A 15,753-nucleotide genomic window follows, 5' to 3' on the forward strand; every position below is an offset into this window, starting at 1 on the left:
TGTAAAAGATTTTTGTGTATTTCTGTATGATCTCATCTTATGTGAAATATGATTTAAATATTGTGAGAGCATTTTATATGACCTGAACCCAAGAAAGAAAGTTAAGCCAGTGGCTTTATGTCTGCATTTGTCATTTTGCTAAGATTATATAGGGAAACAGCAAAAAGGATTTCCCATTTTGTTTGCTATTCTTGATTTTATTCATCTCCTTCACAATCTAATTTCTAATGTATTTTACTGCAAAATGATTAAATATTCAATATATAAAAAGCTAGTTTGCAAAATGATACTATTCTAAAGTTTGAAGTGTTGAATATTTATTAAATTTGCTCAAGTATAGCAAGTTACAAATCCAATGTTTAAAAAAAAAAATCAACATTTTTTTCCTGAAGTTTCCCTGGAATTATATGTCTGCATTTATACTTCTCCGATAACACATACTTCTGACACTAAGTAGGAAAGCAATTTTAAAGTCTGAATAGGCATCTTGAGGCAGTTTTTCAAATAAACAAAGCTTCTGCACTATAGCCTAGCCCATTTCTTCTCCAGGGATGAGATGACTTTATGGCAGCATTATCCTGCTGGAGGGAAGGCAGTGGGGGAAGGGAGGAGTGGAGTGGACATGGACTCAAGGAAAACCTCTTCCTCTTCATCTTTCTGTAGATTTTACCAGTTAGAAGTTCATTTGACTCAATACCTTCTTTTTAAAATGCAGAATTCGGTGGAGAGAGTGGAGGAGTGAATTTGTGGGGCGAGTTATTAAACCCACCTGGGTCCACTTGGGTCATTATAAATTATTTACCTAGAAAATCTGATCTACACATAACTAAGACCAGCACTCAGAAAATTCTCATTTTGGATTGGGACAGGAAGAAAAAAAAAAAAAGGGACATTTTCAGACAGAGGAAAGAGTTGCATTATTTAGGACTTACAAGAAGATTGTTGTCATGGTGGAGACTAGAGCCTGCAGCACTCACCCAACTTTATCTATTTGTTTATCTGTGTTTTTCCAGCTTAGCCTGATCTTCTTCCCTTTTCACAGCCCTGAACCAATAAGAGCAGGCTGATGTGGAACAGAGAGGGAGAAAGATTTATGATCCGAGAGCTGTATTATAATCACTGTCTCTTTCTCTTTATTAAAGGTGTGCTGGTATACCATCCACGGGATTTCCCTATTCACTCAATCTCCACCTGTTTTTAAAAGAGATATCTATGGTAACCACATTTTCCTGAGTTAAAAATCAGGACATATGATCTGACAAAATCAGTGTGTTCTCATGACAACCACAGGACAGAGTCTCTGAAATCAGGCTGTCTTGCAAAACTAGGTAGTGTACTTCACAGTATAAATGTTTTTGTTTGGTGTGTGTGTGTGTGCTTCAAAATGTCATTAACAGTTGCTTGGCACTCTTCTGTCTAGTCAGAGTTTAACATAGTGAGTATCAGGCTTAGGAACGGAATCTGCAGAATTGCCATGGCTAAAGTGTCTGACTGGACAGAACTGGATCCTAGGACCCTCAGACTGCATATCTGTTGCTGAAACTTCACTGGCCTCAACAATTCTGAATTGCCATTTTCCCTGGTTTCTATTTTTTATAGTTCCTCTCTCATCTTCAGGGATAGGAATCCATTTAATTGTGAAAACAGCAAAGCAATTAAGGGTAATCTGGACAAAGAGGGATCATCCTTAATCTCATAAACCCAACATGCCTATTTGAATTATTTGTATATTCCATTCAAATCTTTATTACTGGGTTTACTTATCTCCTGAGGATGACTTTATGACTCTCTTTGGATTGTGGATTAGACCTGACCCCTAGTGATGGTCAGCAAATCATTCTAATTTGCTAAGATTTTCTCCATTTTCATTTGATCTTTTCAGATGCCCTCTTCCTTCTCAGTGTGAAGGCATTAAGCCTTGAGCTTTGCAGAAGTCTTCAGTCCTGTGAATGAATTAAGCTGCCTGAGGTCTGTGGGAACAGGTAAAAAACATGAACTGGTGTAAATCAGGGCCAGAGATTATAAGGAAAAGAGTTGAAGTTCTGTCTGGATTGTATGGAAGGGAATTGCAAGGAGAAGAAAAGTTGGTTTTAAATATAGATGGAATTAGTGGAGTATTTTAAGGTGTGATAGAAATTCTTACTGGAGCAAAAATATTTTCTTCACTTAATTGCCTAAAATTTCTGCCATATGATTTGGTTCATGACCTTATGCATAATACAATTATATAAAGTAATAATTATTTTGGATGCACTGACATTGCACTTTAATGGTTTATCAAAATGGACACTAAAAAGACAATATGGTTTTGAGAGAATGAGACTGAAAGTAAGTTTTTATGTGCAGAGTAGAGAAACATGGGATACCAGGCTACAAGAGGATCAGGGCTCTAGGTAACTGGGTCTTTGGAGTGAGGGTTAGGGATGAGGGACAGGGACCCACAGTGGTCCCATTATGGGGACTCCCTATCCTTCAATGCTGAAGAGAATCTGAATAGATGATTTTTGTTACTTTTATTAGATTCAATTTTGATTCTATTCTAAATCACAAAGTTAATACTGTAATTTTAGTACTGAGTTAGTTAAGGGTCTATAACAAAGCTTACATCCTATTTTTATAATTAAAAATTATCTAGGAGATCTGTCACAATTATAGTGTATATTTGGACTCAACCATTCAGACCTTCAGTGCTGATCTTTGGAAACCCACGTGTAGATCTTTTCTTTGTGACTCTTGGCAGAGTCGCCAAACTGCTCATTTCAAAATGACAAGGAATTCAACTCACCAATCTGTATACTAGGGATTGAATCTTTCTGTTGATTACAAAGAGGACTGATTTCCAGTTCAAATTTCTGTTCAAGGTCACCTAAGAATAAAGAGGAAGAAACACATTGATAATCTAGAATTTATAAAACGTGTCCATAGTTTTAATGACCCTGTTGGAAGAAGTTATCCTGGGGATTACTGTCACCTGCTTTGTTATAGTCAGGTACTTGTTAACACTTACTTACTCTGCTTTGCTCTGGTGACTTGCCTAAAAACATAAAATAAAAGGGAGTCAATGACCATTATAATGGGATTATTGTAAATAGGTGCATTCTAGGACTAGAATACTTTTGAACAGATCTATATAAACAGAGTACAACTAAGCAAAGTTTTTTAACATGAAATACAGGTTCTGATCTTAAATTCCAGGTCAAGAAAACAGGATCTCTTGTTCTCCTATTTCCTCACTGCTTCTCTGTAGTCTGGTTTTATCTGAGACAACTGGGAACAATAAGTAGATAGGAAATGGGGTAGAAGGACTAAAAAGATCTCACTTGAGAAGCATCTCAGTCTGAAGCTACAAAAATAATGTCAGGACATCATATAGTGTTGACATGAATTTTCATAAAGGCAGCTCCTTTCCTTATCTCCACGTTTTGGTTACTAGTGAGTTTTCAGTAAAGCACAACACTGGGGAGGAATCATTTTTTATTTTGTCCTTCCTCACTCTTATCTCAAGGCATCTGACCTATTTTTTTTTCCCAATCTTAGAATATCTCATTTCCCCCTTTCATTCATTCTCTTCTTGACCCTACTCTGGTCTCTTAATAACTCATTCTTAATTTTTGCTACTTAGCTAGTTGGTTTCCATGTGTTTCTTCCATGTCAACTATACATGTTGTCGTGGGTGCCCTTTGTAAGATGGCACCCATTTTCGTGTTCTCTACTTTACACAGGTGTACAGGACCCTCCCGGTTCTCTCATTCTTACCTCTTGTGAGAAGGAGCTTGTCCACAAAACAGGGGCAGCACCTCCCCCCACCCAGTGCCTTTGTCCATGTCCATTCCCTCTAGTCCAGTGCCATCCAATAGGATGTTCTCAGTGATGGAAGTTTCTCTGCACTGCCCACTCTGGGCAGTGATCAATAACTGAGAAACTAAAATTTAATCCTATTAAATTTTATTAAATTTAGTTAGCTGCATGTGCCTCATGGCTACCATACTGGTAAGTGTAGGGCCGAACCCATCCTTCAATTCCCAACCCAAACCCCAGCTTCTTCAGCACCAAGTCCTCCCCTACGATCTCTATCATTAGGGGTCTTCCAAGGGGATCATTTATTATCTCACGTATTCAACAGGCACTTACAAAGCACTTATATGCTTCAGGCATTTTACTAATCAATGCACAAAGATGAAAGTCCAATAGTATTTCCTCTTCAAGAACTTTGCTGATTAGTATTTTGAGGGTAGAAAACAAACTGGTTGATACTTCTTTGTATTAATCATAATAACATCCCCAATGAGGCTTTGTTCAGAGGAAAATCACAATTTTGCTGAGGATTAGACAAGACTGAAGAATATATATGATAAAAGTGTTGGGAAACTGGGTTTATTGAGGAGATACCAATCCATAGTCAAAACAGGGTTTTCTTAAGGTATTGAGGGTGGGGAAGGAGATGCATTGTATTTGGAATATTACTTTCTGTTCTGAGAATCTAACACTTTTCTGAATTCATAGAATCTCATTTCCCTTTCTCTTTGTGTCTTCAACTTTGATTTTTTAGAGTTTGCCTTTGCTTGACATCATGAATTACTTTGTCTATGGAAACCTATCTGCTAGGAGCAGACTGGGATGAATTGGCACTTAAGTTCAAATCTTAAAATGCAAACTAGAGTAGAATTAATCAAAATTATACAAATCATCCTTGTAGAATTAAAAAAAAATTGAGTATGGAGGACAGACAGTTGGGATGAGCAGATAATCTGGTCTTATTCTCAAAACAAGCAGAACTTCGGCTAGAAGCTATTAAGTAAAAAGGACTCAATCTTTCTTTGTTCCTTCCTTTGCCAGGAGACAAGCCAAAGAAGTGTGTGAAATCTCACCTTTAGTGATCAGTAACAAATATTCTAGGTTTTTCTCATTTTTTAATGCTGCACATGCAAATATTATTGGGATAAATTTTTGCAAAGAGATATAGGTTACCACTGATGCCATTTCTCCACTTAGTTAACAACTTTGATTCACTAACACTATGGGCTTTAATATCTGCATGAGTGTTATGGTCCCTGCCTCAAATTGCTCAAAATCTAAATAAGTGGCTGGGCCTGGTAGCACATGCCCATAATTCCAGCAACTCAGGAGACTGAGGCAGGAGGATCACAAGTTTGAGGCCAGCTTTGGCCACTTAGTGAGACCCTGTCTCAAAACAAAAAATAAAGGACTGAGGATGTAACTCAGTGGGCTCAATCTCCCAATCTCCAGTGCTGAGTTTAATCCCTGGTATGGCAAATACAAAGCAAAACAGAACATTTAAATAAGGAGCTAGATGAGCAAATACAAGGTTTAAACCACAATTGATGCCAGAAGTAGCACAGGATTGAGTCAAAACCAAGTGGGACAGAGTGGAATCTGTTCTCTACCCCATTGTTTGATTTCCAAGATGGAGATCCTAGCCCTTCTTCCACTGCTTCAGTAGTTTATACATCACCGAGCAAAGAAAGTACTTATCCTACCTAATACAAAACCTCTTTGCTCCAATTTCATCATATTTCCTTTTGCTCTACCCTCGGAGGAGATTTTATATCATGGGCAACTAGAACTGAGCTTTTGATTTCTCAGCACTCACACTCAGTTCAGGTATAATTAAACAGAGTTGTAGGCGTTCCATGAGCACTTCTATTCTGAGAGGCAGAGGTGGTGAGCAGAGCCTTCTGGCCCCACATGAACTCAATTCTTCTTTGTCTTCTGTCTTTGGGGCCACCACGATGCCATTGACACATCTTTCAATGGAGGCTTCTCCAAAGGGCTCACTGTTATTTGACCTCCCCACAGAACTGGTCTGTGGGACACTTCAAGCTTTGTTTGTTCTCAGCCTCTCCAACCTGATCCTGTCACTAGCATGAGGGCACCGCAGATGCCTGAACAAACATCCTGGACATTGAAACCAGGCCTGAAGAAACAAGGCTGTGTTTAAAGGCCAATCTTCCACCTAATGGCAAGGTCCTGCTTGCTAATTCATTGCCTTATTTCTGAAGGAGGGTAATCTTTAAAAAATTATACCTTAACTCAGGGCCATTTGTCTTTTTACAGCAAAATTCTTGTGCATCAATGTTGAAACTGTATTTGAAAGGATGAACTCAACTTTGGGTCAGGTATGTTCTATTTAACTTTGTCTGAGAAAGAGAGAGAAAGGCATACAAAAGGATTTAAGTTCTATCTGAGGGGAGACAGTGACCCCAAATGCCACTTAGCCTTTAGGTTGTGCTCAGCTCATTACAATTAAGGTCAGGGTAAAAATCAAGCTGTCCCTCACATTATGATATCCACAGAGGAGAGTTATATGTATGTAGGTGTAGCTTGGTCTATATATACATATGTCTTACTTTCACTCTTTTTTATTGTGCCTCATTAATATCAGTTGCCATAGCAAATCAATGTTATTTGCTAATTTTTTTTCCCCACAGAAGATTTGGATGGTTGCAAGAGAGCTAAAGAGAAAGGTTAGGATAATACAAATTTAAAGAACAAATGTCATGATAAGACCAGCCATTTCCTGTTTTATTAGGATAGATGCCTTAAAGGAGAAGGGGTAACGCAGTCGCCGTGGGATGGCTACTAACCTTGCCTGTAGAATTCTTCACAGACCCTTTCACTCCACTGCTTGCTCATCTCCCAGATTCTACAAGGATTGCAAATGTCAGCACACTTCAAGGCAATCTGAGAGGTGACAGGGCAGAGAGAGATTGTCAGAGGATGACCCTTCAATTGCATGTGGACCCAAAGCCAAAGGGCTGTCATACCAGTTAGCCAGCCTAGTGGTACCAGGCCCAAATTTATAGAGGGCCTCCCTGACATGCCCCTTTAGAAAACAGCAGTTATTTTTAACTATACAAAACCCTTCATTTAGAACTCCCACTTATAGCAGTGAGAAAGAGAGAAGAGCCACAATCCAAGGAGATGGAGTTTCCTGGAAGAGACCTGGGGTGGGCAGGCCAAGGATAGCCATGGCCTGTTTCCTTTTGTTGCTGGACTCTTCCAGGCAGGGAAATGGCAGGGACCCTGGCCGGGCTCAAGTGAGATCACGTGTCACCCACTCTCATGCTGACCCACTCCATACATCACTTGTTACATGTGTTTGCATTTATGTGCCAGTATCTGCACGTGTAAATAAGCTCAGACTGCTACCAGGGCACTGAATCATATTAAACCTAGGAGTGACACGTTTGGGCAGCGAACTCAGGGACTTTTTGGTCTGGATCTGGGATGCCAGTTTTTGTCAATGTGATGATGACCCTAGGAGGGTTACCTTGAATTCCCACCAAATAGCTTCTAACACCAACACTAAGAGATTGATGCTAAGAGATCTGCCCACCAGCAATCTATAGTTTTGACCCAAATTCCTGGGATCATAAACAGTTAGCCATGTTGGGGTCCAAGAGAATCTTGGATTATATGCAGATGAAAGTTTGGTTACTTATTTCCTTGTTTGGTTACTTAGTGGGACCATCAGTATATGCTGGAATAGGTATGGGGCAGAAGTTCCCTCCAGGTTCTGCCCTTTTGGAATTTATCTGAGTCAGCAAGACTTCCTTCTAAAACAGGCAAATGCTCAGGCCAAATCTTTCAGCCACTCACAACTTGACTAAGTCACTCAAAGCAAACACGTGGTTCACCTTGGAAGACTCAGGTATCAGAAAATTAGTTTGGAAAGAAAGAAAGGAGGGAGGTATCATTGTGTAGCTGGGAGCAGGGCATGTTCTGGAAGGACTGGACCAGTTTGGACAGTTACGGAGCTGGGTGTGAAGGCCTGGAATAAAAAAGAGTGGACAGGCAAGTCTCCAGCTCCTTGGCTAAAATCTAGTCTACCTGGATGAGTTCAGGGTCCACACAGTCAGTCTTTTGTGCCAAAAGGAAAAAAGGAAGACAAGAGAAAATGAAAGATCAAGAGGGCTTTCATTTGGACACCAGGTCAGACTTCTACTTGTGAGGTCCACTCTACCCCTGCTCTCACTCACCTTACACATGGTTTCTTGCCATGGAGTAAAGCAGAAAGGACTGAGCCTGACCCAGTTCAAGTCAGTTCAACTTAAAATAAATTATTTCTCAATGTCTAAAAATGGTAAGACTCAGATTACAATAGGAGTAAAGGATATAAAGCAAAACCTATTGAATTTAGGTTTTAGGTAAAAGAAAGCTACTTGTTTTTTAATTTTTGATGGAATTATAATGAACATAATATACTTTTGTGGGATAGAAACAGTCTTTTAAACTGTACAGATATCACACTGGTCAATTTTATACCAAACCATAAAATGAGGCAGACACTTGGGCTTGGGGCGTAGCTCAGTGGTAGGGCATTTTCCTAGCACAAGCAAAACCCTTCTGTGTTTGATTGCCCCAAACTGCAATAAAAGAAGAAAAAAGTGGTAGACACTGCCTGCATGCAACCTTCCAGTGAGGTTACTTTGTGGTAAAATAGTTACTGAACAAGGAAGAGTGAGATATTATCAACTTACTGATGTGAAACCAAGGTTTTGCTTGCTTGGAAACCACTTAACAATTTCATGCGACTTGAAACTTTTAATAAACTAGGTCGCTACTCTAACTTATGCCATCTGAGATATGCCTTCTCAAATGTGCTAAAATTATTGATCATGCCCCTGAGGGTTTTTGTTGAGCAAGGCTAAAGCTTTTGTTGTTATTGTTTACCTGAAGCATAAAGTGTCTGTCGTGAGCATCCTCCAGCCTCAAGTCTTTATTGTGGAGGTGAGTTTTCAATCGGGTCAGAAATTCATTCTGCCTGTTGATGTCTGTTGCCAAGATCAGGGAGCCCAGCTGCTGTTCAATATCCTGTCTGCATCCACAAGAATGAAACAGAAAAACACACAAACACACACAGAGCAAATCCCCTTGAGGAGAATGATTGATTTCCTCATCACCAGGTGACTTGTAATCTCATTTCTGCCCTTGATTCTCTTTATTGTACAGGGTCCCAGTCCCTCACAGCCTATGAGCATGTCTCCCATCCTTGGACAGGAGGTATGCCAGACCCGCACAGAGTCATCGAAACCTTAGGTGAACAAAGTTGTGGAGGTGTATGTAACCCCATGGTTCCGAGGGGGCAGGCACTGAAAGCCAGATAGAAATCCATGCTTTAAGGAGGACACAAAAAGACTTGCAGAATCACAGGAGTTTGGATTGTGCTTCTAGAGACTTCCGACTAGTTCAAACATTAAGATTTTCATGGAGGAAGAAAATGGCATCATAAAAGTAATGATACTGAAGAAGGTAACAGTGAGTGGCACGATGGGATGGGAAGTCTAACGACAGCACAAAACAGACCAAAATAATACAAAGGAATTTACGAAAAGGCTGATTAAGACATCATTACAAACCAGTGGGCAAGGGAGATGTTTGCCAACAAATGGTATAGGGGAAATGGGATATTTTGTAAAAATAAAGCAAGTTAGAGCTTTACTTCACACGTAGAATGTTATTAGTGGAAAGAGGGATCCACAACTACTTTTAAAATTCACCTTTAAAAATAAAATATATTTTAAGAGGCATACATGGAGCATATATGTAGAATTCAATGAATAAATACAAAAGGAACATCTAATCACCACCCAGGCTAAGAACACGCCTGCCAGGACCCCAGGAGATCCCCATTGTCTCTCCCATTGCATTTTCCCCCTATGCCTGGAGTTACCACCTCTTGCTCTTTGCTTTAATGATTTTATACTAATTATAATAATTTACTACCTATGCGTACATGTCTAAATGATATGATTTTAACCACTTTTGAATTTAAAGCTATATGGTGTGTATTAATTCATGTCTTTCTTCTTTAGCTTAAAATGATGCTTCTGAAATTCATCCATGTTCATTATATTGTATTCCATTGTAGGAATAAACTACAACATGTTTATCTATTCTACTTTTCATGGTCATTTGAGTTGTTTCTAGTGTTTGACAACTCTGAAAAATATCACAACAAACATCCTTATATATCTCCAGTTATACATGTGCAGAAGTTTCTCTAGCACTTGTATAACTGGAGATACCCAGGAATTAAATGATTGGATCACAGGGCATATTTAGCTCTGATTTACTAGATATTGCCAAGCACTCTACCACTGAACCACATCCCCAGTCTTGATATTGCCAGTTATTTTCAAAAGGATTTTATAAATTTACAGTAGTAAATTGGCTAAATTTGGTCTACCTAGGTCATTATTAAAAGATAAGATTCTCCTTACTCTACATCCCTACCCTTTACATTTTTTTGCCATCTGATGAGTATGTCGAGTAACTCATTGGAGTTTTAAAACAAATTTTCTTGATTACTACTGAGACTAGACCTATTTTCACATGTGTACTGGACATTCGTATTTCCTCTTTGGTGAAGTCTCTGTTCTAGTCTTTTTCTACTACTATTCAATTAGCTTGTCTTTATTTTTCTTATTGATTCTAAGAATTCTTTATATATTTTAAATACTGTGCCTTTGAAAATTATGTGTTGCAAACATCTTTTACATTGTTGCTTGTCTTTCTGCTTTCCTTAAGATGTGCTTTACTAAAAAAAGAAATCTTAAGTTTTAATATAGCTAAGTATATACATCTTTTTGTGATTAAGTTTTTTCTCCTATTTAAGAAATCATTCCCAATTCTGATGGAAATTTTCCCTACAGTGTATTTTATAAGCTTTATAGTCCCACCATGTATGTTTTCAAAGATCATTAATTCATGTTTTCTAGTAAGCTATATATACAGCTTGAACCTATTTCCAAACAATATAAATAATCATATAAAACAGATGGTTCAGAAAAGAAATTCCCTCCAAATAGGAAGTAATAATATATATTCTTAGCATCACAAAAAGCAAATTAAAATAGCTATGTACTATTTCTTCCATTTTTATTGGGGAGGATTGAAAGTAACTGCTAAATAATTTGCTAAATTAACAAATGATTGCAATACCTAATGCAGTTGGTGGTGTGAGTAAAATGGTCTTCCTCATTCTCTGTTGTGAGAGTGTAAATTAGTGCAATGATTCTGGAGGGTAATTTAGGAATCAGTGTTAAAAGCATTTGATGGTAGAAATAATTTAACTAACAGTCCATCTGCAAATTTCTATTAATATTTTAGTGAGGCTGTAAACAGTAAAGACAAGTGCTACAAGGGTACTTATTGTTTACAATAATAAAACATTTGAGGGAGAAAAAGATCACAAAAATTAACAAATAGGAGATTACCTAAATAAGCCCTGATACACTCATCCTATGCAATTAGTAAATATATGATATATAGCTTTATTTATTAGTATGAAAAAAAAATCTTTTTATTTTTATATTAACAAGCAGGATACAAAGAGTATTAAGTGTGATCTACGTGTTTGCAGCAAAGAAACTAGAAAGATGTGTAGTGGGATTATTATTTTCATTTTCTTCTTTATATTTTAAATATTATATACATTCTGTAAGATATGAGTATTTATTAATTGAGATATGAGTATTACGGTTGGAAAATATAACTATTTTAGTTATGTGAAATGTTTTATGAATCAAATTAAAAGACAAACTAAAAACTTCAATTTTTACAACCGTGCTGGGGTTGTGGCTCAGTGGTAATGTGCTCACCTAGCATGTGTGAGGCCCTGGGTTTGCTCCTTAGTACCACAAAAAACATTAAGGTATTGTGTCCACTTATTACTAAAAAATTAAAAAAAATTTTTTACAACATATAACAACTGTATGTACAATATATAACTACTGTATGAAGAGTTCTTACAAATGAAAAGTACATATGTGAAAATAGAAAAAGACCAAACACAAAAATTTGTTCTCTAAATAAATAGCAATGGCCAATAAATACATGAGAAATGTCAATGTCATTTTAGCTAAAAGTTTTATGCTAGGGACTGCAGTTGTAGCTCAGTGGTGGAGCACTTGCATAGCATGTGTGAGTCATGGTGTTCGATCCTCAGCACCACATAGAAATAAATAAATTAAATAAAGGTATTGTGTCCTTCTACAACTAAAATAAATTAAAAGAAATTTATGCAAATTTATGAATCTCCCTCTCTCTGTCTCTCTACATCTCCTTAAGCCCCTCATATATCATATATATTTGGTGATAGGTAACAGGAATCTTAAACATTCAGACCTTTCTGGCCAATAATTTCTATTCACAAATATTTCTGGGAAAAAAATCCAAGTCTAAGATAAAAATACATGTTTAAGAATGCATTCTGAACATCATTCATAATGATAAAAAATTGGAAACCATATAATTGGAAACCATATTTCAAACAATAATCTGTAGTTACAGCCTTTTGGCACATTTTGGCCTGTAGCCAATAAAATGATTTTAATTTAACAGGCTTAATTATGTGGAATAGTCTTTATGGTAAGTAAAAAATATCAGGACATAAACTCTAAACTAAGTCCCCCCTGTTTTCTTAACATATGGCTGTACTGAGAAAAGACTAAAGGGATATATACCAACCAGGATAACATTAACAATTTCCAGATGGCAGGATTATAAATCATTTCAATTTTCTTTTTCTTAACAGGTTGAACCTTATGAAATCACCAATATTCTGGTTTTGACTATCAGCCACTTCATGTGGTTCAAGCCAATACTTTTCTCAAATGTCCTCAATTTCTAAAGTTACCCTGTCTTGCTTTTAAATATCAGAAAGTGATTTTAAAGCATTTGCATGAAGATGGGAATAATAATGATGATTACGACAACCTTTGTTATGAGTTCTTTTCACATATATCATTGCATAGCAATTATACTCCTAGCAAAAGCATTTACATGTGTCTCACAAAGACATATGAATTTGGTATTTTTTTTGGAATTCATAGAGATGAGTAGGGAGTATCTTAGGAAATGAATACTAATTGAGCACCAAGCAGGATTAATGTGGGTATTATTGGGGACAAGGCTGGTCACCCTGGGTCCTTCCCTCTCTTACTTTCCCTTTCTCTCCTGTCTTCACTTTTCTCCCTTTTTTTCTTTCTTTACCTATCCCTCCCACTCACCACCTCTTTCCTCCTTTCTCCTTCTTTGATTTCTTACTCACATTTTTAGTTCTTTTGGCATTTAGTTCTTTGTCTTTGCAATTTATTATTCTAGTAAAAGGCACATGTTTTTATACCATATACGAGGACTGGTTTTATTTAGTTCCAGGGGGTAAAACGTTATCAGGACCAAAGTTCCTCCTGCAAGCTCCACATTCCTCTGGGTAGGAGGAAACAGCATGAGATAGTATCAGAGGCCAGGAATAAACCTCCAACAGAGTATGCTGCTAGTCCTATGGGGAAATGCCACTTGGTCCTTGACCCCAAGTTATGTGCTTGTCATTAAGAAAGGTACAGTCATCTATTTTTGTCACTCACCTAATTTCCTCAGGTTCTGCATATTTTCACTAAACAAATCAGAATTAGTGGTGGCCTTGGAAGACAGGATAGCAGCTAGTTTGGGTCCCTGAGGAATGGCCTTGGACTTGCTAAGATCCGGCCTACATACTGAGGCTAATGAACAGTAGACCAGGAAACTAGGATTTCCTCTTCTGTTTAAAATGCAAGATTCATTAGACAAATTAATGGTGAAAAAATTGCTGGGCCCAATTCAATTACTTAACAAAAGGCATTTTAGAAAAGAATTTCTAATTACTATTTTTGCTAAGACTGGCAATTACAAAACACACTTTGGTAAACTAGTCCTAAATCTAGCTGGAGAATTTCTATGTTCCTTCTTGACAAATATTTATTCTTTGATTCTAAATGGAAGGACAATTTTACTAACATAAAGGACAGGAATTTGGCAAAGCAGAGAGTTGATGCTGAAGAGTGTGAAAGCTGAGAGTTGTTTATTATCCTTTTTCCTGACTTTGGGTCAGAGACCGTCCAAGGCCCTTTCAAAGCACACAGAGAGATTCTGGTTTCTGGGTTGCGGTAACTGACACTCTGATAGACAAGCAAGTGCAGGCAGGAAGCACAGCGGCTGGCTCTCAGCCACTCACGCAGGGGGTCCCAAGCACACCCTAGAGAACACCTTATCTTTACTTGTGCACATCAGTCTGTTTCATCTCAGAGCACTTACGTCATTTCCTTTGGCAAGTGAGCAAGAAGCCTTGATTCTCGAAGCATGCCAATTGTAGATCGCCAGTGGTGATTCTCTAGCACAGACATATTCTAGAAAGAAATAAAACAAAAGCTATAAATGAGGGAGAAACCAGATACTGATCTTTCACCTAAACACAGCTGCCTGGAGGCTCCTTTCTTCCCTCCAGCCAATTTGTGTCTGATGACAACACAAAGGTAGACCAGAAAAGAGATCCAAAGGAAATTCACCACCAGGCCTGCCCAAGGCTAGAATGATGGGGGGTGGGGGAAGTGGCAGGGCCTGTGGACCCTGCACTGCAGGGCTGAGTGAGGTCTACTCCTGGCTCGTTCTCTGTTATCTCTGCCCTGCTTTCAAGAGTTCTGTCAAGCCTCACCAACTGCAGAAGAGAGAAAGTGAAGCTGTTCAAAACAGGGAGCAGGGAAAACCAACAGCTCTATAGTCAGGACAGAATCCAAGATTTCTCAACCACCTGCTCGGAGGCAGGGCTCCCAGCTGCTGGTTTAATCAGTGCCCTGACCATTGACTCTCACATCGATAAAAACCTGCGTGTCTGAGCCATCAGGACAACTGAGTCCCAACTGTTTTGACTCAGCTGTGGTGGTTGTTCTTACGAACACTAAATTTGAGAACCACTGTCATGAAGGCAGCTCTGTCAATGACTTCATGACCAGAACGCTGCCATTTAGTCCAAATGTAGATTCCATTATTGGAATCCACAATTGCTCTCTTGTTCAATTCTCTTGATATTTCTTGGTTTGTGGGAATATCTACTGTGTTCAATATCTCCTTTGACCTTGCTTTTAAAAATAAATATGCTTGTTAACTGAACATTCACTTCACCATTTAAATAATTATAGAATCTTACAACACATTATGCTTTGTTCTAATTAACAAAAACTATGGACTTCTGCTGACTTCGTTCATACAGGATAGAACTGCTCTCAATCCCAGGCAATGTTTTTGCTTTATTTCCTTAATTGTTTATTAATTTTTTGTCTTGTTTCAAGAGGGGCATATCCACCCTCTATATAGTATGTTCTCCCTCTCTCTCTCTCTCTCTTTTTTAAGTGCTAGAGATCAAACCTAGAGCCTATCACTGAGCTACGTCCCCAGTTGTGTTAAATTGCTGTTCATTTCTTTCATTGCTAAAGAGTCATTATTCTTTTTTCACCACTTGACCAAGCTTGAACCAGTGATGAGATTTTATTACTCTCATCCATTGGTCTATTAGCTCCTTTTGGGCATGAGCCATATACAACAAAAGAAAGTGTTTGTTAGAAATAACATGCTAGACTAATTTGTTTTGATTGTAAAGATTTATGAGCTCAGAGAATGATAGGTTAGTATGATGTAACAGATGTTCAATCCTCCAGTGACATTTACTTCAGTAGCTCATGAGTTCACTTGCAAAATTAATTCAAGTAGATGTGGACACAAGTGACCTCACGTGAGTTTTTCAAGGGGTCAGAAAACTGTAACAGGACCTAATGATAAATGACACTATGTCCCTGCTGAGTGGAACAAAACTGTCTGGAGGATGCCCTAAGCATTTTTATTTATGCCAGCCTGACTTAACATCTTCATTAATATTCTTCCTGGAGACAGAGTACAAGATCCTTGGGAAATTTGCTG

At 38.0% G+C, this 15,753-nt stretch overlaps 1 protein-coding gene across 2 annotated transcripts in view; it reads right to left on the reverse strand.

The window, feature by feature from the left end:
* The window catches only part of Pde7b (phosphodiesterase 7B), a 297,370-nt gene that overhangs the window by 4,739 nt on the left and 276,878 nt on the right, over window positions 1–15,753 (reverse strand). For both annotated transcript variants that reach the window (XM_047557470.1, XM_047557469.1), the window contains 4 exons: window positions 14,098–14,189; window positions 8,695–8,839; window positions 6,606–6,702; window positions 2,786–2,866 (listed from right to left, as the gene is read on the reverse strand). In XM_047557470.1, the coding sequence (XP_047413426.1) occupies window positions 2,786–2,866; window positions 6,606–6,702; window positions 8,695–8,839; window positions 14,098–14,189 (415 nt within the window). The remainder of the gene's footprint in view (window positions 1–2,785; window positions 2,867–6,605; window positions 6,703–8,694; window positions 8,840–14,097; window positions 14,190–15,753) is intronic.

The sequence above is a fragment of the Sciurus carolinensis genome, chromosome 7 (assembly GCF_902686445.1).
Source record: "Sciurus carolinensis chromosome 7, mSciCar1.2, whole genome shotgun sequence".
NCBI lineage: Eukaryota > Metazoa > Chordata > Mammalia > Rodentia > Sciuridae > Sciurus > Sciurus carolinensis.